At 46.8% G+C, this 27,461-nt stretch overlaps 1 protein-coding gene across 3 annotated transcripts in view; it reads right to left on the minus strand.

Moving 5' to 3' along the window:
* ST7L (suppression of tumorigenicity 7 like) overlaps nucleotides 1–27,461 on the minus strand; it is a 266,896-nt gene that overhangs the window by 161,272 nt on the left and 78,163 nt on the right. For all 3 annotated transcript variants that reach the window (XR_013274492.1, XM_077481541.1, XM_077481540.1), the window contains exons 5-6: nucleotides 8,427–8,542; nucleotides 4,916–4,994 (exon numbers count right to left, since the gene is read on the minus strand). Coding sequence is in view for 2 of the 3 variants with exons in the window: in XM_077481541.1 (XP_077337667.1) it covers nucleotides 4,916–4,994; nucleotides 8,427–8,542 (195 nt within the window). In the remaining variant the exon portion in view is untranslated. The remainder of the gene's footprint in view (nucleotides 1–4,915; nucleotides 4,995–8,426; nucleotides 8,543–27,461) is intronic.

Here is a 27,461-nt window from a genome sequence, read left to right on the forward strand (position 1 = left end):
ATAGATACCCAACATGTCACGCTTCAAAATTGCACGCGCTCGTGGAATGGCGCCAAACTTTGGTATTTAAAAATCCCCATAGGCGACGCTTTAAATTTTTTTACTGTTTACATGTTTTTGGCTACAGGGGAGGTCAAGGGCTAGAATTATTGCTCTCGCTCTAACGTTCACGGCGATACCTCACATGTGCGGTTTGAACACAGTTTCCATATGTGGGCGGGACTTATGTATGCGTTCACTTCTGCTAACGAGCTCACTGGGACAGGGGCGCTTTCAATTTTTTTTTTTTTTTATTATTAATTTTATTTTAACTTTTTTAGTTTGGCACTTTAAAAAATAAAATAAAAATTTTATTATTTTTATTCCTATTACAAGGAATGTAAACATCCCTTGTAATAGGAATATGGCACGATCGGACCTATTTACAGTGAGATATGGGGTCAATAAGACCCCATATCTCCTCACCTCTAGGCTGGGAAGCCTAAAATCAAAAAAAAAAAAAACCCGAGCCTGGCTTCCCAGCCAAAGCGGCACCGTTAATTTGAATGCAGAGGCCGGGCGTGACGTCATAACATCGCGCCCGGCCTCCGAACGATCATAGAGACTCCGGGGACCATCTGGTCCGCCGGAAATCTCGATGGTATCATCCGGGGGCCGACGGATTCTGTGGCCGACTCCCCGATTGAAGCGGTGAGTCGGTACAAGCACCTCCCGCCGCCCATAAGAACGATCAAGCGGCGGAACAGCCGCTATGATCGTTCTTATGGTGCAGGGAAACGCCGGCTGAAAATGCAGATATCTGAATGATGTCTGTGGCCTCAGGCATCATTCAGATATACCACCACAAAGCCCATGATGTCATATGACGTAGCTTGGGCGCCAAGTGGTTAAACAATTGAGGTCTACCTCAATGTTTAACCCTTTCGGGGTAAAACATTGCATCAAAAAAATCCAATGGGTCTCTCTTTGAGACAAATCTCTAATCTTATTGGACCCCCTCCAAGATTGGTGAATAATATCGATCCCACAAAATTGTAACAATGAAGGATCACGATTATGTTTCTCTCTAAAAGGCAGAGAAATGCTATGAAACCGAAACCCTCTCCTAATGTTACCCATGCGTTCTGCTATGCAGGCTTTTAAGTCTTTTTGTTCTACCCACATAAAACAGTCCACATGGGCACAAAATGAGGTAAACAACATATGAAGAGTTATAGGTAATGAACTTATCAATATCAATTGATTCACCGTCCCCATTGGCAAAGCTAGTTCTACCCCTATTGCTAATGTTGACTGGCTTTTTGCAGGCATAGAACCCTTTCAGGTCAAATTTTCAAAACCTGTCGGTCTGGAGGCTCCAGAATTTTTTTTAACTATTCGATCCCCAAAATTTGGGGCCTGCCTATAGATAAATTTAGGTTGAACTTGCATTATTTGCCCTAGATGTCTGTCCCGGCACAAAATGTGCCAATGTTTTCTATAAATGTTCTCTTATCGGCGGGGTGTATGATGATGTCCTTTCTCTCCTTAAGGGATTTAATGTACCTGGGATTATTCCCTCTCTTAGGGACCATTTCCCCTATGTCTTTCAATACAAAACTCTTAAACACCTCTATATAATGGTTACTTGGATTTTGGGGGTTAAAAATTGACTTATTCCTCAGACCACTATCAATCTTTTCAGACCCATAGTGGACTTTGGGAAAACGTAATCGTGATCCTTCATTGTTACAATTTTGTGGGATCGATATTATTCACCAACCTTGGAGGGGGTCCAATAGGATTAGAGATTTGTCTCAAAGAGAGACCCGTTGGATTTTTTTGATGCAATGTTTGACTCCGAAAGGGTTAAACATTAAGGTAGACCTCAATTGTTTAATAATTTCAAAGAGATTATTAGAATATGCAGAGCAGGCATACAAATTTGGATAGAATACACTTCACTAGGGACACAAGGATTGCTATATATATTCATGTTGACGATTTAGGATATATGTGGTGTGTTTTAGTTATCTTTATTCCAGTTGCTATGGGGAATTGAAGGTCTACAAGGTTACCATGCTATGTGCTTAGGGGTGGATTTTGCCATTCCCATTGGGAGAATGGTTTAAAATGCCAGTCATGAGTAATTATGGGATGGGACCAGTCTATTTACTATTCATGTTTATATGTTGAATGATATATGAATTCGCTAATAATGATTTTTTTTTTAGAATTGAATTATAATTATATACGTTTTTTATGGACAGATCATCCACTGTCAGTTTTTATGTTGAAGTTAGGTTTACAGTAGGCTCATAATGTTCATTTTAAAGAATCTAAAATATTGCAGTATTGGTTATTAAGTGTGGCAATTTCTGTGCATTATAAAATATCATTGAGAGGATATGGATTGCATCTTCCCGTGACATAGGTTGGTGCTATACGGACGCCGCGTTGTGAGCTGTGCTCAAGCACGGGCCAACTAGTGTGGGCAAAAAGTATATACGGAAGTAATTGGGTGGATGTAGTGTGCGCAGGGGTGGCATCTCAGCCAACCACGACTTCCGGGAGTAAATTCATTTAAGGGAGATTCAGTGTCCATGTGGCCAATCCCTAGGAAGAAGTCGGTATGACAAAACATGTTGGGGGCATTGCCACACGAACAGAGATTTCATTGATATTGGACGTCACTGGTCGGAGTGGTTCGAAGACGGTCGGAGTGGGTGGTATATTGCTTGGGACTCGTATACCTTCCTCACGAATAGTGATCGTGGAGTGGGTGAGAGTTGAGGCAACACTTTGGATCCGCCGCGACCTTAGTGCACCACCACAATTTGTTGCACAGTTTGTTGTGAGAGGTTTTATTTGCTGGCACTAATTTTAAACATGTGAGTGGAAACATTGGAGTGTGGTTGTGATAAATTTTAATAAATCAGTTAAATAGTATCACGCTATGTGGAGCACTTTTTTGTTTATTTTTTACATATGGATATGCCTGGCTGGAATTAATGTGTTATTGACCCAGGTGTGGTCTACCGGTATCTGCTCTTTTGCCAAACATGAAAGTGGGAGGCAACATCAGCTGGTGAGTGTGATTTCATTGGTAGAAGATTGAAGGATTGGATGAATATTAATTTTTTTTTTCCTGATACAGATACCAGATTAATTGTATTTAGCGCTACTTAATTATTTTCTAAATATTATTTGCAGTACACATTTTTAGGTATAATTTTGTTTGTATATGCTGTTTTACGAAAGTAGCAGCTGTTTTCACTGATTGTTTTTTTTCACTTTATTGTTTCTTTGGCGCGGTGGAGATATTGAATTTTTTTGGGGAGCCCATTTTCAGTACCAGGAGACTAGTCTTCCTGGTCCTTAGAAGGAAAATCCTCTTCTCTTGCTCCTTGCTCTTCAGAATAAGGGTCCTGAGCAATGGACAGGGACCTGCTACGCTTAGTCCCTCTCTGGGATGCGATTAAAGCAGGAGTAGGGAACCTCGGCTCTCCAGCTGTTTTGAAACTACAAGTCCCATGAGACATTGCAAGACCCTGACAATCACAGGCATGACTCCTAGAGGCAGAGGCATGATGGGATTTGTAGTTTCAAAACAGCTGGAGAGCCGAGGTTCCCTACCCCTGGATTAAAGAATACATTTTTTTCTCCAAGCTTAAAATGGCTGAAGAAAAAACCTCCTGGGTAATATACATAGGGGCTGCAGTGTCAAGAGCAGCTGCAACATTTGCCCCTCCTGATGGCTCACTCTGATCAGCCATATCACTCTCAGGGGATGACATTTTTTGAGATGTTTCTAGGCTGCCGTGTGACTGTTGTAGTCTTACTAGAGCCCCCTTTTGAGGTGTTTTTTACCCCCCTTCCGCTTAAAGCCCGATGCACAAAGCAGAGGTACTACCAGAAGGAGTGCATCAACTGCATGAACAATAGTCCAGCTTAATCACTGCTATTAATGCTCAGCATGATTCTGTAAATTTGTCAAAGGGAATGCCTTTGTCACCAAACCTTTTAAGAACCACCTCTGCTTCTGTATCTCTCCAGCAGCATGAACACACACAATGGTGTCTATTTTAAAAGCCTCCCTTCCCACACTGGATGTTGAAGGATGCCCACGCAGTGCTAAACCCACATAAAATGCCAATAAAATACATTTACATCTTTGGTTGTAACAACAAAAAGTGGAAAATGTAATTTAATTTATTTCAAGGCATTATAAAAAGTTTAATTAGAATCTTATTAAAATGTATGGATCATGAAATATCATAAGGGGCTGACATGATTCTAAAAGACACCTTATCAACATTCCTTCATCTTTCACTGTTACTTGGTGGTGGGTTGAGCTTGACGCCTATCCCATTATATTTTGTGCATTTAGTAATACATCCAGCTCTTTTTTCAAGCAATCTACAGAGCAGGCCAAAACTAGTTCTTGAGGGAGTCTATTCCACATTTTCACAGATCTTACTGTGAAGATCCCTTTCCGCATGTGGAGGTTAAATCTATTTTCCTTTGCTTCTTTTCCTTTCTCTTGACCTCTGTAATTCCCTAAAATTGAAAGACATTCTGCAGTGTTATTTCAAACAGTGTTATCAGTAAGTGTGTTGCAATTACAAAAACACCTCCCCCTATGTTATGAAGATGAGGCAATGTTTTGTAGTCTTAACACACTTCCTAGGGCAATAACACTGTTCTTCATAGATAAAGTAGAGGGAGTGAGCTTTAAAACTACATGGAGGGATGATTGGGAACAACTCTGATTGGTTCCTAGTTGTTAGCAATCATTGGCATCTGGGTCTGGCAGCTAGTGGCTGTACAGTGTAGGTTGCTAGCTGTCATACTTTAAACTGTTTCCACAGAATGGGGCATCCTAAAGAGGAACATAATGATGCAGATTGGGTGGGGGAAGTGGTTAATTACTTACTCATTGGATGCTTCTAAAGCGTGATAAGCAGCTTTTACTCTTGACTGAGGACTTCTTTCTCTCCAAGCTTTCTGCATAACTAGAAAATAAACAAAATAAAAAAATATTCTTAATACTACATGAATAAATCAGGCGTTCCATTCAAGCATGGTAAATAAAGGTGTGTACTACATATATATTTTCCTTCATATAACTTATAACCCAATTCAGGCTGAGGTCATTAATACAGATATGATCATATAGCCTGAGAAAATGGAGAAAGTCTGGAAAGCACAGTCTAGTGCTCATGAGTTTTTTGACAACATGTTAACCAAAAGACACCTAGTAACATAACTGCAAAAGGCAGCAGTTTCCAAGAAAAACCTTCTCAAGGTTCAGCGGGAACAAGCTGAATTTCAATCCATCTTTGGCTGTTCCTTCTCAACAGACTTCTGTCCAACAGGACTTAATTTGCCCAGGGGCTGCAGCACTGGTCAGTGTATCCTTACAGAGGTGGAGTTCCCTCAGAATACAATAGCACGGAAGGATTTCTCCATTCTCCTCATTTGTGTGGATGGAGGAAACCTCCTCTTCTGGGGTCCCCCGCTGGTGCTCTTGGCCCCGCCTCATGCGTGCACCACCATAGCAAGCCATTTGCGGAGGAGAGCGCTCGCACCATCTATAGACGCACACAGTGCAGCTTGGCTCCACCCCCTCTTGCTCTCTCAATGGCTACTACTGCTGCCTCTGTGTCCTTTGAGGTGAAAGAAAGAGAGAGACCAGTGCCGGCACAGATGGGAATGTTGCTGGATTGAGAGAGGTCTCAAATAATTACGGGGGGGGGGGGGGGGGATACAAATACTTGGACATATTTTTACTTTAATGCAGGGAATGCATTAACATAAAAAAAATTCTGCCTTTACAACCGCTTTACATTTGGGTTTATATTATATCAACATTTTAGTTGTACAGGAAAACGTATTGTTTTTATGTTACATAGAGGTTGGTTGCATAATACTGTATGCAGAAGTTTTACGGCAAATGAGGTTTATACTTCCGCTTAGCAGCACTAGGGTCATTTTTTTTAATCCCACCCACGACACTACCTACCTGGAGTTTGCATGTTCTACCTGTGCATGTGTGGGTTTTTCTCCAGGTACTCCGGTTTCCTCTCATGCTCCAAAGACATGCTGGTAAGTAAATTGGCTCCTGTCTAAATTTTTCCTAGTATGTGTATGTATGAGTTAGGGACCTTAGATTGTGAGCTCTTTGAGGGCAGGGACTGATGTGAATGTACAATATACAGTATAATATACACACACATATACACACAGTATACACACACTGCATACACACGCAATACATTTTTCTGCATCGGTCATACATCATATATGAAATCACTTATAGCTTTTCTTTTTGATTTGTAGAATAAATCTTCCTGAAAGCCTTGTGTGGAAAATATTTGAGTTTTCCTGCAGAGACAAAATATTAGTCTTGGCTTCACATGGGAGACAATATACTCTTTTGGAGCAACACTGACACATTCCTCCAATGTAACAAGTCACCCTCTAGCTGAAAGCTAGCGTTTCCTGGACTTGACAAATGAACTCATAATTTAACAATACCCAGGTAAATGGAATTATGTGCTCAATGATTGATTATGCAAATAAAAGAAATAAATGAACACTAGCCATAGTCAAGGCATTCTCTCACATATATAAGAATCTCAATCATCTGTTTATATACAGCCTCCAGAGCTATAAAAAGCTTTGTGTAATAGAAAATGTATAAAAGGTGACAGATGCCGTATGCAGCACGTTTTTTAATAAATTCCTTCATCTTCTGTTTACAGCAGACTGGCAGACTTCTCAATTTACCACTGCGAGCATGTGCAAGGCCTTTGAAAAGAAAATGTAAGATTGTAGTATATTAAAGGGGGTCTTTGTCTTCAGCAACAAGGTAGCTTAGAAAAATTAACGTACAGCTTACCTGATTGGTTCCTACTGATGCTTTGCCCTCTCCCAGCAGCAGTTGCATTATATACCAAATCAAACTGAGGACATGCATTAGTTTGCATATGTTACCCCCAGCTTAACACTGGATAGAAATTCAGGATAGAAACTAAGCCTATATATGTATTTGACCTGTGTATTTAGTAGCTTGCTTGAAGGTCAGCTTGTGTAAAGTTGTTCTTTATTTGATAATTGCATAAGAAATTACATTTTAGTTTTGTGTAATTGCCAGCAAATGACCAATGAATATTTCTCACTTAGGTCAGGGTCTCTAAAAAGTGATTTATGCCCACCTGAATTCTCAGTTCACAAATATCTTGACAAGATGATAATGATACTTTTGTTATGACCTTTTTTGAGAAAGCGACAAACAAGGAATTGGAGTCTTAAAAATATAAGATTCTGGCAGGTAATCCACTCAATAGCTGACCACCTCATAGAACATAGCTGAAAACATGTAGAGCTGGAGCTTACGACATACTGTAGCTATTAAAACATTTTATCGGTACAGAGATAAAACTGCAGGTGTACCAGTAGATGTTTAACATAAACCAGACATTCATTAGGGTCTGTTTAAATCTCAGCAGTGCAATGTGGCGCATTGTGTTAAGTCAGCCCATCAATACGAATAGGCTGCCAATGCACTGCAGCACAGGGAAAATGGACATGCACCTTTTTCCCAGCACAGTTCCGAACAACACATATGCTGTATGTTCTCTGCTTTAGTGCATTGTATTGCCATTCAAGTTGTAGTTTAGGCAACCCATATACTAGCGTTGTAAATGGAGCCGGCGGAAAAGGAAGCAAGAGGCTGCGGAGCAGAGCCACGCAAGCTGATGCTTCCTGTATAGTGCTGGCTCCTGTCATGGGTGGAGTGATATCAAATGCACTCAGCCTGAGACAGCAACAGCCGGTGATAGCTGAATGGAAGACTGTTATTAAAGGTCAGTTTAATACTAAAATAACAGTATGTATGAGCATCTCTGTTCTGCAGTGGTTTTTGAGCTGCTTTCAAACTGATCTGCAGATGCAGAAAGTGCACCACACCTGCAGGATACAATAGAAGTCTATGGCAAAGTGCAGCTAACTCGCAGGAAAACCATAGGTGCGGGTAAAACACAGCGCTTCAGTGTGAAAGCAGCCTTAGGCCCTTTTCACACGATCAGTCCGATTGGGTTTGCCTGTATGTTTTTCAGGCAGACCCGATCGGACCTTTCCTTCACCTCTATGGAGCGTCAGATGTAAACAAACTTGTGTCTGTTTACATCCGCCTACCTCCAATCAGAGGGCCCATAGAGTACAGGGGGCTGTGTCCGTGTCCACTGTGCATATGCAGAATGGACACGAACTGATCATCCACCCGCTCCACTCATTGTGGCCCATGACCGGTTACCAGGTCACTTAAGTGGCCCTCCCTCTTCAAAGGGTTGGGCACCCCTTGCTTAAAACAACTTCTGGCATTCTACAAATTCTTGTAAATTGCTTGGCTATGTAAGTAAAGTCTAGAAAAACAACATTACCAGCATCAGATGGCCGTAACGTATCTGTATCACAAGTGAAAAATGTCTGATGATCCTGTGCTGACAAATTCATGTCATAATACGTTAATGGTTCCTTTCCAGTTACCCATGTGTACCTGTACAACAAAAGAAGAAATATAATATGGCACAGTAATAAACAAATGGAAGTGCATTTTTTGCAAAGTTCTAGGCAAAAAAAAACAAATATGGAGATCTGTAGTCATTAATATGTCACCATGCTTTTTTTTGTTTTTTTTTTAAATGTGGCCTGCAACCTCCTGCTCTAGGATGGCAGGTCGGAAAGCCCAGATCGCAGGTTGCTAACCCAACATCCAGAGCATCAGTGTTGTGAATGAAACCGGCGGTAGAGGAAGCAAGAGGTTGCGGAGCATAGCCACATAAGCCTATGCTTCCTGTATAGCACCGGCTCCTGTCATGGGCGAAGTGATACCAAGTGCACTCTGCCTGGGACAGCAACAGTTGGCGATACTTGAATGGAAGATTGTTATTAAAAGGTAAGTTTAACAAATTGCCACTTGCCGTATAGCAAAATGACGATGGCAAACTGGTTGCATTATCCTGACTGGACGCCATACGCAGTGCGGCGATCAAAGGTGCTGTGTGTCAGTCTGACACACCGCAACTCAGATCAAGGTATGAAGCCTCTGACAGAGGCTTCTTACCACATGATTAGCTGTGACCAATCAGAGCTGATCATCGCATGAATCAGGAAGTACCGGTAAACAGCTTATCTTGTTTCACGCTGACAGGGAGAGATGATCGGCGGTTCTCCCTGTCAGAGAGGGGGTCTGTGCTGATAATCAGCACACTGATTTTCACCACAGCCCCCATCAAAAGGTTCCCATCAGCTGCCAGCCTGTCCCCCTCTATAAACTCCTGTCAGTGCCCATAAAAGTGCAGATCAGTGCCCCATCAGTAATGCCTGGCTGTCAGTGTCCCAAAGTGCCACTCAGTAATGCCTGTCAGTAGCTCCACATCAATACTGCCTATCCCGTGCCACCTATCAGTGCCCATCCATACGGCCTATCAGTGTCATCAGTGCCGCCTATCAGTGCCCATCAGTTTTTTTTTTTTTTTTCAATTGTAAGTCTTTTTTTTGTTTATAGCACAAAAATGAAAAAACGCAGAGGTGATCAAATACCACCAAAATAAATCTATATGTGTGGGCAGAAAATTATAATAATTTGGTTTGGGTACAGTGTTGCATGACTTTGCAGTTGTCATTGAAAGTGTGACAGAGCTGAAAGCTAAAAATTGTCCTGGGCAGGAAGAGAGGGAAAGTACCTGGTATTGAAATGGTTAATATTAAAATCACAGTGTATATATGGGCATATCTGTTCTGCAGTGGTTACTGGGCTGCTTTCAAAATGATCTGCAGGTACAGCACAGTGCACGTGCAGGTTACCTGCACTGAGCCATACATTTCTGTTATTACCTGCGGTTTTGGTGTGCTTTCTAAAAGTAAACCAAAACTCCTGAATGCAGGAGTTCTGCTGGGCTTTCAGAAAGTGCACCACACCAGCAGGAAATGTCACTTTAACCACTTCAATACCAGGCACTTTCATCCCCTTTCTGACCAGGACAATTTTCAGCTTTCAGTGCTGTCGCACTTTGAATGACAATTGTGCGGTCATGCAACACTGTACCCAAACTACATTTTTATTATTTTTTCCAACAAAATAGAGCTTTCTTTTGGTGGTATTTGATCACCACTGAGGTTTATTTTTATTTTTTGCTAAACAATCTAAAAAAAGACCGAAATAAAAATTTTTTCTTCGTTTCGGTTAAAAAATGTTGTTTTCTCCTTCACTGATGGGAACTGTTATGTAGAATTGATGGGCACTGATATGCAGCACTGATGGGCACCAATAGGCGGCAGGGATGGGCACCGACAGGTTGGCTGCGATGGGCATCGACAGGCGGGACTGATGAGGAGGCACTGACAGGTGTTACTGTAGGGCACTGTGATGGGCAAACATTGGCACTGTGGTGGGCACTGATTGGCACGAATATGGGCACCTACAGCCATTTCTGATGGGCACTCACTGGCAGCTGATGGGCACCTTTTTGGCAGCTGTGGTGGCACATCTGATGGGGTTGTGCTTATAATCAATATGACGATTATCAGCACAGACCCAACCTCTCTGACTGGGAGAGCCACCGATCAGCTGTCCCTGTCAGCGCTAACCTTTGAATGCCATTTACCGGCACTTCCTGGTTCACGCGATGATCAGCTGCAATTGGTCACAGATAATCACGTGGTAAGGAGCCTTCGTCAGAGGCTCCATACCACGATCGGAGATGCAGTGTGTCAAAATGACACCGCGCGATGACGCCCAATCAGGATAACTGAACCACCACCCGGCCATCATTCTGCTATAGGACGGGCAGGAAGAGGTTACGTTTGTTTCTACACTGTGTATATATATATATATATATATATATATATATATATATATATATATATATATATATATACACATACATACATACATACATATACACCGTATTTATAACATGCATTTTTTTTAACCCTGAAAATAGAGGGTAAACCGTGCCTGCGTGTTATAGATCGGGTGGTCTGCCCCGAGTGCCACCCATTGGGAGGATGGGGTCGGCCGCCCCGCCTCTCCTGGCCCTGGGAAAGAGCTGCCAGTAAACTTTAAAGTTCAGAAAACATTACTGCCTGCCCTTTGTCATATTCTGCTCCTCCCGTGTCACTCTCAATTTAAATCTAAGCCTCTGAATCCCTCAATAATGCCACTTGTTGTGGTCGCTCTCCTCCTCCCGCTCTGCCTCCTCCTCGTGTGTAGCTTTTGATTGTAGGAGGAGATCGGTCACATGGCAGTCAATGAAAGAGGAAAGCAGTCAGATGACCAGGTCCGGCGTTAATGAAGGTATTTAGAAGCTTTGATTTACAATGGAAGTAACACAGGAGAAGCAGTGTATGAGAAGGGGCTGACAGTCTGGAGTTTTCTAAACCTTAGAGTATGCTGGCAGCACTGTCCCAGGAGACTGGGGGTCTCTTAGGAGTGCAGGGGGGGGTCTTTATAATGAAAGGGGGCTGTGCGTTGTGCAGGGGTCTGTGTAAAGTTTTTTTTTGCTGAAACTTCCCTGTTAAAGTGAAGGTGCGTGTTATACGCCAATAAATACAGTAGATATAATGGAGGCAGGCCAAACTATCATTCCGATAAGGTACTTCACATGCATGCCATGTGAATAAAGATTGTACAACTGCAAGAAGACCCTATGCTGCTTTTTCAGTTCTCCATATGGGATTTAAAGTGTTAATAGTAGGGATAAAACACACCCCATGAGAACATCCTCCTCCACCCTCACATTTTTTTTTATGATGTCTCATCAAAGTGTGTAAAAGTTCCTCCTGAGCTATCTCTCAATGGGGAGATTTATCATATCTTATTACATGTCCACCATTGAGTTGCTGGTGATATCCAGACAGCAAGAGCTGGAATAAATTAATAGCTTAGCTCTCACATCTGTCAGCTTGAATGTTTAGGATTCTACATACTCTTATTTATTAATATGCAACAAAGGACAAGAAATCCATGCTAACATGCAATACCCTTTCCTTAAACAGATCAGCACTTAGTTAAACCCTGCCAAATAGGATTTAGATTCTAGATAAGAACAGGCAAATTTTTCATTGTCAAGAGCTCTCACAACTCATCTGATACATACAAAATATATGGAGTACTCATATGTTATAGATTAGATACTGTAGAGGGTGGATTGATATATTTGAATACAGTTGTATTCGATTGTAAGCTCTGTTGAGCATAGACCTTTTTTTAAGATTTAGACTAAACTAGTTATGATTTAGAACCTTTATCAGGTTTTAAATGCAATTTATGTCCTCCTGGAGAGACTTCCCCTCATTCCCTCTCCTATAGACAGCCAGAGCATATGCACTTTGGAGAAGTGAAAGAGAAATTCTACCAACAGAAATGCCATGGCTGTGAGACACAGCAAGTGAGAGTGAATTTCGCTAGGGGGGGGGGGGGGGGGGGGGGCACAGAAAGCACTGAAAACTTGACAGATAACTGAAATTGTATGTAAAAGATTATCTTATTTGGTCTGCTTTGGTCAGTTGAATATACAATTGAAAGCTTTTTGCCATATCTGTCTGATGAGTACTCTGCCGGTGCTTTGCTTTTAGACCCCTTTCACACCAAGGGCGTTTTGCAGGCGCTATAGCGTTAGAAATAGTGCCTGCAATCCACCCTAAAACAGCTGCACCATTGTCTGTAGTGTGAAAGTCCCAAGGGCTTTCACACTGCAGCGGTGCGCTGGCAGGACGTCAGGAAAAGTCCAGCCAGCAAATTCTTTGGAGCGGTGTGTTTACCGCTCCTCCACCGCTGCTCCCCATTGAAATCGCCAAACGAATAGCAAAACGATGCTATTGCGGCATATTGCTACCGGTTTTAACCCTTTCTCGGCCGCTAGCGGGGGTAAAAGCACCCCGCTAGCGGCCGAAATGCGCCACAAATCCGATGGTAAAACGCTGCTAAAAATAGCGGCGTTTTACCGCCCACGCTATGGGCGGCGTGGTGTGAAAGGGGTCTTATCCGTTACACTCTTCCCAGTTATCCCAAAAGTATAGAAGCCCCTCCCCTTGTATGGAGAAAAACGATTTCTGCACCATAAAATTATTTTCTCTGACTTCATTGAGGAACATAGGATTCGGAAACAAATTGGATATACTGCTGCCCACAGAAGATTTGGACACTGGCAAACAAGGAAAAGTGACCAGCCTGACAGGAGAGGACAGTATCCCTCAATGAGCCCCAAGAAAAAGGATTTAACAGTAAGTGCAAAAATAGGATTTTTTGTACTCACCATAAAATCCTTTTCTCTGTAATTCACCGACCGACACAGCTCCTCTCTTAGACCATTGGGTTGTATACCTTTCCCTTTAGGAAACACTAGGCAGAGTTGTAAAAAAGCACTCAGAACTTTCAGTTCCGCCCAGGGGGTGGTCCCCTAGGTATCAACCCTCCACCCTGCCTTGCAGTAATCAGTACGTCAACAAGCAGTATAACGTAAAGATAAAAGGAGGGGCGTACAAAAAATCCTATTTTCTCTTATATTCACCAACCGACACAGCTCCTCTCTTAGAACATTGGGACGTCCCCAAGCAGTGCCAAACGAGAGGTGGAAAAAACAGCATAAAAACCTCATCCACCATGGCAAGTTGGAACTAGTAAAACCACTACAAAATCAGGGTACCCTCAACAGGAGTGACTACCCACAACAGCACAAAAAAAAAAAAAAAAAACAACTGCGGAAGTAATGCAACAGTGCATTCTTAAAAGGTACTGTGTTTTTATCGAAAAACTAGAAAAAACTAAAAAATATTGCATATTCAATTGCAACTATACAGCCGCCTGCAAAAACTTTGCGGCCAAAACAGGCATCAGCCTATGCACTGACGTCTACCTTGTAGAACTTGGTAAACGTGTGGACAGACGACCAGGTCGCCGTCTTACACACCTGAGCGACAGACGCTTGGTGTCGGAAGGCCCAAGATGTTCCGACTGCCTTTGTGGAATGGGCCGTAACTGGAAAGAGGTGCACCTGCCCCTTTAAGGCATAGGCCTGTACTACAATCTGTCTGATTCACCTGGAAATGGTGGCAGATGAGACCGCTATGCCTTTCTTGGGACCAGCTACTGAGACAAACATCGAGTCTGACTTCCGAAAGGGATCAGTGGTAGACAAATACAAATACACTTTCAGGGCCCAAACCACGTCCAGGAGCGTGAAGGGCCACCTCCATAGGGTGTTTTGGCCTAGGACAGAGAGATGGTAACACAATGTCCTCATTAATGTGAAAAGCCGAGACCTCCTTCAGTAGAAAGGACGGTTGTGAACGCAACACCACCTTATCCTTATGGATAACCAGATAAGGCGACTTGCAAGACAAGGCCACCAGTTCCAAAACCCTCCTGGCCGAGGTGATGGCCACTAGAAAGACCACTTTCTGGGAAAGAGTCAAAAGGGGAAACTCCCTGATATTTTCAAGCAGCGGGTCTTGAAGCGGCGATAACACCAGGTTCAAATCCCATGGGGGTAACGGTGGACGCACCGGAGGGACTACATGATGAACCCCCTGAACAAAGGTACTCACTATGAGTGAGATGCCAGGGTCACTGAAAAAAAAAGACAGCCAAAGCTGAAATTTTTGCCCCTTAATAGTGCTTAACGCTATTTTCTGGTCTACTCCTTGCTGAAAAAAACAGCAGGATCCTGGATACGGAAAAAGGAGCGCGGATGGCAACCTTTCTCCGCACACATGGAGATGTAGGCCATCCAGGAACGATGATATCTTCAGAGAAGAAAAATTTCCGTGCTTTCAACATAGTCGGGATCACTGAGTCCGACAGACCCCGGCTCCTCAACACCTGGCTCTCAATAGCCGTGCCGTTAAAGTAGGCGATGGTAAAGCAGGATGGAGAATTGGACCTTGAGACAGAAGGTCCTCTCATAATGGCGGTTGCCAAAGAGCGTCTACCACCAGATGCACCAGGTCTGCATACCAGGGATGCTGAGTCAAATCTGGGACCACCAGTATTACTGGGATCCCCTCGGCTTCCACTCTGCGAATCAAATGTGGTAACACCTTCAGTGGAGGAAAGGCATAGATCAGAGACGGGGGGCGGGGACGGGGGGCCAGAAGATCCACGTCTGGTGGTAAGGCACAGTAACCTGAATATCTCTGGCTACAACGCCCATTCTCCTGGGTCCAGCATCTGGTGACTCAGACAGTCCGCCTGCCAGTTCTCCACTCAGGGAATGTAAATGGCCGACAAAACCAGTACATGTCGCTCTGCCCACCGAAGTAGGTGAGCAACCTCCCGTGCCGCGGCTGAGCTACTCGTCCCCCCTTGGTGATTGAAGTATGCCACTGCAGTGGCATTGTCCGACTGGATCCTGATCGGACGTCCTTGCAGTCTCATTGACCATGTGGAGAGGTACAGCCTGATCGCTCTCAGTTCGAGCAGATCGATTGGCAACTTAGATTCTTCCGTCAACCAGAGGCCCTGAGCTGACTGAACCCCCATTACCCCACCCCAGCCGAAAAGGCTGGCGTCCTGTGTGATCACTGTCCACTTTAGAAGTAGGAACGACTTTCCGGCCTTAATCACCAGGGACCTCAGCCACCAGATCAGTGATTCACTGACTGGCTCACCTGAATCGGATGATCCAGGGACAACTGAGATCTGTCCCATTTTGACAAGATCTCCTTCTGCAGGACTCTGGTGTAGAACTGGGCAAACGGTACAGCCCCAAAGGAGGCCACCATGAGCTACAGAACTCGAATGCAAAAGTAAAGCGACGACCACCTGCAGTTCATCCGCAGTTTTACCGTGGATCTAAGAGTCTGCAGCTTGTCTGAAGGGAGAAAAACTCTCGCTTCCATTGAGTCTAGCAGCAAGCCTAGGTACTCCAAACGCTGAGTCGGTACAATCACCAAGTTCTTCAGGTTCAACAGCCACCCAAATTCTCGCAGAGTCTGCATGGTGATCGCCACATCCTCCTCTAATTCTGAGGCGTAATATGTTCTCAGGAGGAAATCGTCTAGATATCGCAGGATCGCGACCCCACGTTGCCGTAGCAATGCCAAAACCGGAGCCAAAACCTTGGTAAAGACTCGGGAGGGCCGATGCCAGACCAAAAGGGAGCCACAAACTGGTAGTGGGTTTCCCCGACTGCAAATCGCAGAAACTTCTGCTGTCACAGGCATATGGGTATGTGCAGGTACGCATCCTGGAAGTCCAAGGGCGCCAGGGAGTACCCTTGATGGAGTGCAGCAACTACTGGGCGAACTAATTCCATTCTGAACCTCTGCACTTTAAGTGATAGAGTGCTTTTAGGTCCAAGATTGGACATACCCCTTCCTTCTTGGGAACTACAAGCATATTTGAGTAGAATTTCTGGAAACGCTCCGATTCCGGAACCGGTACAACCACCCTGCGACTCAGCAGGTCCCTTACTGCCCTCAAGAGGGCCTCCAGGCAAGCCGGGGATACGGGTATGCTGGAGAGGAAGAATCTGTTTGGTGACCAAGAGTGAAACTCTATCTTGTAGCCTAAGGAAATCAGATCGCAGGTCCATTGGTCTAAAACTGAGGGGACCACCAGGCTGCAAACTCCTGAAGGCGACCCCCCCACCCGAGACATGGGTGGGGACAAACCTTCATGCGGTAGCACTTATACTCGCAGGCTTGTTAGGCTTGCGGTTCCAGGGACGTTTTTGTCCGCCCGTGGTCTTCCTGTCGGGCTGGGGACGTTATACTGAAGCTCCGTTAGTGAACGGAAAAAGGGGCCCTTGCCTATGGCGTGCCATCCAAAGAGCCGGTCGCCAAGGAGGGGAAGATCCGTCAGGGCTTTTTTAGATGCCTGGTCAACAGACAAGCATATTAGGCAAATCAGGCGCCTCAGCACCACAGCTGACACTGAAGCCCTAGATACAGATGGAGGTTATCTAGGGCCGCGTCACAACGTACTTAAGGCCTTGCACTAGTTGGTCTGCTAATTTTGCGCAGACAGGAGAAGCCTGTTGCTCTCCCAATTCGTGGTGCAAAAGTTTTGCCCGCTCAGTCAGTGTCTGTGACACAAGTGCGGAAGCCAGTACTGGTCGCACAGTGGACCCCCCAACCATAAACAAGGAACGAGCCACTGCCTCGGCCTTCCTGTCCGCGGGATCCTTAAATGCAGGAGTTCCCACTACCGGGATCATGGTTACTTATTTAACCTGGATAATGGAGGTCCACGACCGGAGGAGCCGACCACTTGTGAGAAGGCTTTCCTCAAAAGGGTAACACACCGCCATGTGTCTGGGGACCAAAAAGGTCAGTTGCATGCGACCCCACTCCCTGTTAAGTGAACTTGAAAATAAGTCAGATACGGGAACACCATAGGTGAACATGCTGGCTTGCGGGACCCAAAAGGGACCGGTACATCAGCAGGGGGACCTGCTGGCTCCTGAATCTTCAGGGTATCACGCACAGCTGTGATAAGTGCTCCAACAAGCGTTTTGTCGCACACGGACCCGGACAGGGACTCATCCTCACTGTCCGAACGGTCCTGGACAAGACAAAGCAGCCTCTGCAGAGCCTGTGTCTGTGTCAGAGCTCTCCCCAGAGGACGGGGGGACGGGGGACGGGGGGCCATCTTATTGCACCCATCTTCCCACGCACCGCCTCCATCTAGCAACAAAAGAATTGAGGACCGCCATCAGGGTGTCCGTGGGCACTGTGCAGTCTGCAGGGACCCGATTGCCATTGCCTGGATTTTGGGGGAAGAAACACTAGTTTCTGAAGCCATGCTGACCCTATTCTGTCTGTCACCCGAAGGGGACTTAGGACAGTGACAGTCCCACCCTCCCTGCTGCCTCTGACTGAGGGGCTCATTCCCGCCATGCTCACCACCCTGGGGAGATCTGCACTGTCCACGAGTGGTGCCTGTAGTCCCTGAGTGCGCCAAGGTGCAAAGGAAAACAAAACTGAGTTGGTGATAACCGCTAGAATGATCGCTAAACGATCAGCAAAAAATGCTCAGGCTTAAATAAAATGGCCGCCCAGCATCCAGTACACAGACAGGAAACGCAGGGAAAATGGCTGTGAGAGCACATGAGCCATGCTGCTGCCAAAGAACACTGAAAAAGTGGCAGGCTCCCAGAGAATGGCCGCCAGTGCCTTAAATAGGAATCACATAGAAAATGGCCGCTGAAGCCCAGACAGTCAGCATTCTCTGTCCACGCCTAAAATGGCGGCCAAACATCGCCATGAGGTAGAAAAAAAAAAACTCTGCAAAGCCACAGCAGACCCTCACAGGCACCTTCCAGGGGACACCACACAGGACCCAGGACCACTACTATCAGCCAGCCCCCCCCCCCCCCCATATCAGGCGAGAGCCCACGGAGCCCCTGTATAGTCACACACACCGCTCAGCAGCCACATGCAGCATTTCCCCCGGAGGGGGGAGAGAGGGAAGATAGGGACGAGGGAGAGAGGAGAGGGAGGTGAGGGGACCCCCGAATGGACCTCCCAGGGAATGCCCCGCTGCTCAGTCCCACCGAATCAGGGAGAGCTGTACTTGCCAGTCCTGAAAAGCTGGGAGACATTCCATGGCAGATCTACTCACTGAACAGTTACAGGGTAGCTGCTGGCCCGGCATACTGTGATCCAGACATCAGTAGCCCGGTCATATGTATGCCCCGGAGCATAAAAGCTCACCGACCACCTCTGGAGCCAAGGTTTCGTCGTGGCCTGCCGAGCCGTATCTGCGACCTGCACACGTTCGATGGACGGACTGGGGAGACTACAAGGATAAGTTAACCAGCCTGTCACCCAGCCGGCTGTTGATAGAAGATCACAGGATCATTCAAAAACACAGACCTATGGACCCACAGGGTTCCTAGGTCTGTCTCCTTCACTAGGCAAAATAAAACGGATTACTGCAAGGCAGGGTGGAGGGTTGATACCTAGGGGACCGCCCCCTGGGCGGAACTGAAAGCTCCGAGTGTTGTGTTACAACTTTGCCTAGTGTCTCCTAAAGGGAAAGGTATACAACCCTTCATTCTTCGGTACTTAACTTTTGGGACAGAGATTAAATTCTCTGTGCCTCTTGGGCTTTAGGGGAACTCCGTTTCCAGAACAACAAACTACTGATATTCCCGATTACTCGGTGGAGACACAGAATCTCCGGAAATCATTCGACCAAGTGAAGGCATCGATGAGGGCCCAAAATATCCGGTATGGTGTCTTATTCCCTGCACGTCTGGGAGTTTAAGATGGCAAATCAACCCAATTCTTCAACACATCGAGAGAGGCGTCTGTTTGGCTGGAGTCCGTGGCACATGTTCGCTGATCCACAGATATTGTGGAATCGTGAGTTCTACTTGTCTTTGCCCTTTATGTTCTGTTGATGCCTTTTGATTCCTGTCTGAAGCCAGGCTATGGGGCCTAACTCTATCGCACGCCGTGGCCTGGTTGGATGTCTCTTTCAAGCCCATTGTGCCTACGGTGTTTCACCCCTGTGCCCCCAGACAAGGCCCTTGCCCTGATCAGTGATCCTTGGGCCTCTCCTCTATTTCGTTTTATTTCTTACTCCTGCGCGGTTCTCTTGAGCAGTGTTTCTTAACTCCAGTCCTCAAGGCGCCCCAACAGGTCATGTTTTCAGGATTTCCCTCAGATGAAACGGCTGTAGTAATTGCTAAGGCAGGGAAACTGATCAAATCACCTGTGCAAAATAATAGTAGGCCTGAAAACTTGACCTGTTGGGGCGCCTTGAGGACTGGAGTTGAGAAACACTGCTCTGGAGCTTAGGAGAATGCAGTGGTGAGCCTGAGGGGATTATATGAATGGGGCTGCTGGCTGTCATATGGGCTATTTTGCACCTTTGTGCTGTGTTAAAAATTTTGCAATAACATAAGTACGTGCCCCTGACATTGTCAGGAAATCTGACCTATGAAGTTTCCTTTCTTAATGAGTGGCGATTGGATGGTTACTCTTAAGCTGCACATAACGCTCTGGATAGCAATTTTCTGCTACTGGAGGGGGAATCCTGTGACTACTTTTCCCTGATTGACTCCTGCCCCCTTCAGCTCACTAATTGTCCCAGCGAAAGCCATGGAGCTAAGAATTGATCGGCTTGTTTGAACCCCCCCAGACACTTTCCAGAAGGTGAAGCTCGCTACTGGCACGGATCCCCCCTTCGCAGCCGGTTTGCTGATTTGGATTTTGGGTTGGAGACCCTCCTCTGTTTCAAGGGGACAGGTGGGATGGGGAGTTATTGCCCTACCAGGGCTAAGCTGTTTATAAGCGTTGTGACCGTTTTTTAGTTATGTATGGTTATGCTTCAATGTTAGTGTACTTGATGTTTTAGCATTGCACAGACTCTTCTTATGTTCCTACTGGGTCCGGCAGCTCAGTCCAGTGGCCATGACATTTCATGATCCTAATCCCCAAGTTTCCTCTAGTACCCATGTCTTCTCTTAATATTCTGTCATGGAACACCAGGGGTCTGAACTCTCCCACCAAACGATCCTTGGTGTTCCAGTTTATCAAGTCATATAACCCGCACATACTGTATGTTTACTCCAGGAAACCCACCTGATATGTAGCAGGATTCTCGCCCTCAAAATGCCATTGGTGGGCTACCACTCCACCTACTCCAGCTTTGCAAGGGGTGTTAGTGTACTGGTGCTCAAAACACTCCCCTTCAGGCTTCTGGACCTGGCCCTGGACCCGCACAGTAGATATGTAATTATTAATGCCAGCATACACTCTTAAACGTGGACTATTGTTGGATTATAGCTGCCACCACCAGCATCCCTACTGTTGTTGAATCAAACAACCACCAAAATGGCAAGTTCGCCTCTGATAACGTTGTCATTTTGGGCAACTAATTTGGTTCCTGACTAGGGTATGAACAGGCTAATGGCTGCAGGTCCTTCTTGTTCAGGGCTGGCTGCCTGGACGGAAACCAACGGCTTGACGGACATATGGAGGTGAAGACATTCTTAGTCCCGGGCTTTCACATGTCACTCTGTGTCCTACAGGACTTTCTCCCATATGGACTTGGTTTTCGCAGGGAAGCCTGTCCTGCCCAGAGTCATGGACATTAAAATATTGCCATGGGGCATTTCGGATCATGAACCGTTGTTTCTGAGCCTGGATCTCTCTCTTGCCCCTTCAGACAGATTGTGGAGGCTCTCGAGGTTCTGGGTCCTGGACACAGCAGCGGACACTCAATTTAAGGCTGGACTGGCTGGCTATTGGGCAGTTAACCCTGACAGGGATGCGGAGAAGGCTTTCGACTTCGTTGAGTTGGGCTACCTGTGGAAAGTACTCTCTAGTTTTGGGCCCCCGGTTTATGTTGTGGCTGCGAATGTTATATGCCAACCCAGGATCCACACTAATGGTTGCCTCTCAGAGGTGTTCACTCTGGGTCGGGGAACATGTCAGGGGTGCCCCCTTGCCCCGGGATTGTTCGTCCTGGCAATGGAACCTCTCGCTATACTGATCAGAGCAGAAAAGAAGGTTCAGGGTATAGTGGTGAGCCTGATTGAGGAAAAACTCTCCCTATATGCGGATGACTTTACCTGGCAGATGCTTTGTCATACCTTCAAACTGCATAACCCTATTTAATCAGTTTGGTTGCTACTCAGGCATATGCATTAATTGGGACAAATCTGTATTGCTTCTGCTACACCCCTTGGTTCCTTGCTTGGATACGCATACACTTCTGAAGCGGGTAGGCAAGTTCACTTACCTAGGTATCAGGGTTAGTGGCAGAGGAGAAGATTACATAGAAATAAAAACCATTATGCCCCTTATGTCACAACTGATGGCTAAGCGTGCGGCCTGGCGTTCTCTCGCTCTGACACCTGTAGGCAAGTTAAACCTGTTAATTATTTGTACTCAGAGTCACTCTGTGGATGGTGAGGAAAGGAACAAAGAGCAACAAGGAAACAAAGACCTGAAGTGTGCCAAAGGTCACGTGGTCAGTATGCCTAAAAGGGGGCATACCCAAATATGAAATGTAAAGAATGAAATTAAAAGAAAAAGGGGATGGGTGGGTGGGACACGAGACCCGACGTCCAACGAGAAGGAGGCAGAGGAGGGCAGGCTTTATGCAGCCTGACTCCTCCTACAAATACAGGCTTACCCTGCGGTCAGCCTTTACACTTGTACTCAGAGTCACTCTGTGGATGGTGAGGAAAGGAACAAAGAGCAACAAGGAAACAAAGACCTGAAGTGTGCCAAAGGTCACGTGGTCAGTATGCCTAAAAGGGGGCAAAAAATAAAACAGTAGGAAGAAAGCTCAACAAACCAGATGACCCAGTGAATAACGTCTAACCTGGAGTGGCGGCAAATGAGTTATGCCTTTGCCGCAGAGAAGGAAACGCTAAGAAAGGCAGTAGCCCCTCCCCTGGCTTCAGGAACCACAAAGCCAGCTATAGCACCCCCTTGAGCCCCAACCCAGCGACCCACGCAAGATAAAACCTAAGAGTACGTGAACGTCATAAAATGAACCCACAATGGAAAGTCAGCTAAGCACAGCAGGGAGTCCCCACCGCTAGAGACCTGGATGGCTTCAAACGGAAAAGCAGAAAATAAAACAACCTGACAGATCATTCAGCATGAAATGCTGAGACTTAACTGGATACGCCCAGAAAGTGCTGAAGGCTGATACAAGCTGGAGGAGGCAAAAAAGGAAACTAAAACAAAACAGAAAAGCAAAAAGGAACTAGATGTTTCACCAACAGGACTGGAAACCTAACCTGGAAACATGCCAAGCAGTGTCATGGGCCTTCCTGGAATTTAAAACAAAACCCAATGATCAAGGCTGCAGTGCCAACCAAATGGAAAACCAAACTACCACAACTGGAACTGAAAAGAAAGTGCGTTACTGGAACCTGCTTCTGAGACCCGAGCCTACAGATACTGGCCCGGGCCCCGTGATCCACGAAAGTCCCTGAGCCAGTAGAAACTGTGGATCAGTGAAAACTGACTAACCAAACTTTCCATATCCCAGGGCAACTCCTGGCCGGACGCAGCTAGGAAATTAAAATAAAAAGTGAGGAATGGCACCCAACTGATCAGGAACACAACTAGCGAGAGAATCGTGATCAGACAAAAAATACCTGTGACAAGAACGAAACCTGCGATAAGGAAACGTGACTGAACGAAAACATGAGTAGCGTGAACTGATCACCGTGAGCGGCATAAGAACTGCGGCTGCTAATAAAACACGACCTGCCTAGGAAATACAGGTTGCATGAGAAACGCAAATCAATAAAAACACAAGAGAAAACCCTGGGGGGTACACAAGAGAAAACCCTGGGGGGTACACAAGAGAAAAGAAAAGCATAAGACACGAAACGTGCGGCAAATAGGAATATGTAAGAAACACGAGAAGAGGCAAGAAAACACGAGAAAAAACAAAAGAAACATGGGAAACGCGAGAAAATGCATGAGACATGCAAATAGCATCAGACACGTACAATACATCCGCCACTAACAAGCATGAGGAACGTAAAATGCCTGAGAATCATGAAATTACACAAGGGTAAAGACATGAAAGGCATAAGACATGAAACGTGCGGCACATGGGCAATACGGAAGGAAACACAGGACAACGCGTAAGAAAACACGTGAATACGTCAAAACCATGGAAATACGCCGGAAAATGCTAGAAAAACCTTTTTAATTATTTTCCATGCAATTTTAGGGTTTCTCATACAAATTGCGTTCTCGTGCGTTTTTGCTGGCAGTCGACTTACAGTTCTTACGCTCTTATGGTTCTCATGAATTTATGGTTATCATGCAATTCACGTTTCAGAGGTAATGTTCATGGCTATTATTTACGTGATGCAACTTCTTGCGTTTCCCTTGTTTCTGACGTTTCATCACGTAAATAATAGCCATGAACATTACCTCTGAAACGTGAATTGCATGATAACCATAAATTCATGAGAACCATAAGAGCGTAAGAACTGTAAGTCGACTGCCAGCAAAAACGCACGAGAACGCAATTTGTATGAGAAACCCTAAAATTGCATGGAAAATAATTAAAAATATGAGAAACACCAACTTCATAAGTAAATCCCGAGAGACCTAAATCGCACAAAAACAAAATTGCGTAAGAATTGTAACTTCCTGAAACACCAACCGCATGGAAACCGTGAATTGCATAAACTGAATTGCATGAGAAACGGCAATTGCATGTGAAACCGTAAAACGAGTGAGAACCGTGCGTGAAACAAAGCATGAGAACGTCAAATCGAATGATACATAATTGCATGAAAACGTAAAACGAAACGAGAACATGATTGCATGAGAACGCAAACGAAAAGAGGACATGAGTGCATGAGAACGTAAAATGAAACGGGACATGAGTGCATGAGAACGTAAAAATGAAACAAGGACATAACTGCATGAGAACGCAAAATGCATGAAACGCAAAACGTATGAAACGCAAAACGCAAAATGCATGAAACGGCAATTGCAAGTGCAACCGTAAAACGAGTGAGAACCGTGCGTGAAAACAAAGCATGAGAACGTCAAATCGAATGATACATGATCGCACAAGAACGTAAAACGAAACGAGAACATAAAATGCATGAAAACGTAAAACGAAACGAGAACATGATTGCATGAGAACGTAAAATGAAACGAGGACATGAGTGCATGAGAACGGAAAATGAAACAAGGACATAACTGCATGAGAACGCCAAATGCATGCATTGCAACATGCATGAAACACCAAACGCATGAAACGCCAAACGCGTGAAACGCAAAATGCATGAACACACGCCACATTGCGCTCGAGCGGGGGCACGCCACGTGGAGCTCGGGCGGGGGCACGCCACGTGGAGCTCAGGCGGGGGAAGGGCACGCCACGTGGAGCTCAAGCGGGGGAAGGGCACGCCACGTGGAGCTCAGGCGGGGGAAGGGCACGCCACGTGGAGCTCAGGCGGGGGAAGGGCACGCCACGTGGAGCTCAGGCGGGGGAAGGGCACGCCACGTGGAGCTCAGGCGGGGGAAGGGCACGCCACGTGGAGCTCAGGCGGGGGAAGGGCACGCCACGTGGAGCTCAGGCGGGGGAAGGGCACGCCACGTGGAGCTCAGGCGGGGGAAGGGCACGCCACGTGGAGCTCAGGCGGGGCACGCCACGTGGAGCTCAGGCGGTGAGGCTGAGTCTCGCACTTACTGATCCTCATTGACAAGAGCAGACCTGTCCCTGGGATCCCCCCCCCCAGCTGCCCCAATATCAGAGATCGAGCTCAGGCGGTGCGGCTGGAGGGAAAAGATAGAACCATAGTCAGGTTTTTTTTTTTTTTCCTATTGCTGTCTGATATGACAAAATGTGGGGAATGTCAAAGGGCATGAACACCCCACCCCCCCCCCCCCCCCCCCGGCACTGAAAAGCTTCCAGCGTGGTGCAAGATTTTTTTTTTATGCTCTGCTTTCTCTGTCCCATCGAACATACACTCACTCACCACCCCCCGTGGGCAAAGTGTGTGCAAAAAACACACAGTCTCCCTGCACTAGAGTGGACAAGAAGATGCGAGGGGAGAGTGGGAGCCGGTGGCCAGCCGAAACCCCCCCTTTTCCGGCGGAACACCGGGAGAAACAGGCGGGTGGCCCCCAAGTGGAGCTTGATCTACCCTGGACAGGGGAGCTGACGGCAGCCGAAAGAACCCCCCACCCCCATCCCGGCGGAAACCAGGAGAAGTGGGTGGCCCCCTCGTGGAGCCAAACCCCCCCCCAGGACAGAGGAGCGGATGGCAGCCAAACCCACCCCCCCTTCTCCCGGCGGAACAGCGGGAGAAGCGGGCGAGCGGGCTCCCCCACGTGGAGCCAGGACAGGGAAGTTGATGGCAGCCGAAACCCCCCCCCCCTCTCCCAGCGGGAGAACGGCGTGTCCCCCTCGTGGAGCCCCCCCTACCAGAACTGAATGCACCAGCCGGCGGCTCCCTCATGGAGTTGGATGAGCATGCAGATGCCCCCCCCACCCCTGCAGCCGGATCTGGCCCGGGAGAGGTGGCCGATCACCTCCCCCTCCCCCCCAGGAGAGACAGCGGGTGCACTGCGTATGTGAGGGGGGGGGGGGAGCCGGCACGGCCGAATACCTCCCCCTCCCCCCGCCAGGAGAATCGGCGGGTGCAAACCCCCCAGTGGACAAGCACTTGCAGAAAAATAAATTATTTTTTTTTTTTTAAGGAGAGGAGCGGACGGGCAGCCAAACACTCCCTCCCCCTGGCGTGAACACCGGGAGGAGCGGCAGTCCCCTCATGGCGCCGGATCAGCCCGAGGAGAGAAACAGACGGGCGGCCGAACACCCCCCTCCCCCCGGCGTGAACACCGGGAGGAGCGGACGGGCAGCACCCTCTGGAGCCGGAAACAGCCCGAGGAGAGGAGCGGACGGCGGCCAAACACCCCCCTCCCCCTGGTGTGAACAACGGGAGGAGGGGCGGGCGGGTGCACTGCATATGTAAGGGGGGGAGGGGGAGCCGGCGCAGCCAAAAACCTCCCCCTCCCCCTGCCAGGAGAATCGGCGCTGTAGTAGCAAACGCACCACCGCAGCGTCGTTTGCATAGTTGTAGGCAGGAGGAAGGCTCCCCCGTGCAGACAGCAGCTGCCGGCGGGAGAACTCCCCCCACCCACAGATGCCCATAAACGGAGCCGGCGGGGGGCCACAAGCACCCCCGTCCATGTGCGCCAGAGCAACAGAATGACATCCTCCTCCGACCCGCCGGAAGTGACGTCAGCCACACGAGACCCGACGTCCAACGAGAAGGAGGCAGAGGAGGGCAGGCTTTATGCAGCCTGACTCCTCCTACAAATACAGGCTTACCCTGCGGTCAGCCTTTACACATACCTACCAAAATTCCTGTACTTCTTCCAGAAAACCCCATCACATTTCCCTAAGGCTTTCTTCAGGCGGTTAGAGGGGTTACTGATTGCCTTAGTCTGGGCTGGGAGAACCCCCAGAGTGGCAAGGCAGCTTTTATATCTTCCTCTAGGTGGTCTGGCGCTCCCAAACTTCCAACTACACTAGTGGGCAGCCGTTCTTGTCATTGTGAGATGGTGGTTCTCCCATCCCAGACAAAAGCCAGCGGTCACATTGGAAGAGTCCATTCTGTGTTCTTAAGCAGCTTTGAGTAACCTGCCATTCCGTGGACTAAAGCCAATCCCTCCATTAGATCTATGGTCAAGGTTTGGCAGGCCACTAGGATAGTTTATATGAGACCTGCTCATGTTTCTCCACATATGCTTTGTTGGGGTAATCCTATGCTACCTCACCTGAATAGCATCCCAGATCCTTCATTGTGGGCAAAAGGGGGGATCACCACTTTGAAACACATAATATTGAATGGCAGACTCATGTCTTTTCAGGAACAGAGACAACTGTATTCAATACCTGGCCCTTTTGAACTTGGATATTGGCAGTTGTGACATGCCTTTGGGGCTCAGCTTAC

This window comes from Lithobates pipiens, unplaced genomic scaffold (assembly GCF_037356315.1).
Source record: "Lithobates pipiens isolate NorthernLeopardFrog02 unplaced genomic scaffold, aLitPip1_a1.2 Scaffold_16, whole genome shotgun sequence".
Lineage (NCBI taxonomy): Eukaryota > Metazoa > Chordata > Amphibia > Anura > Ranidae > Lithobates > Lithobates pipiens.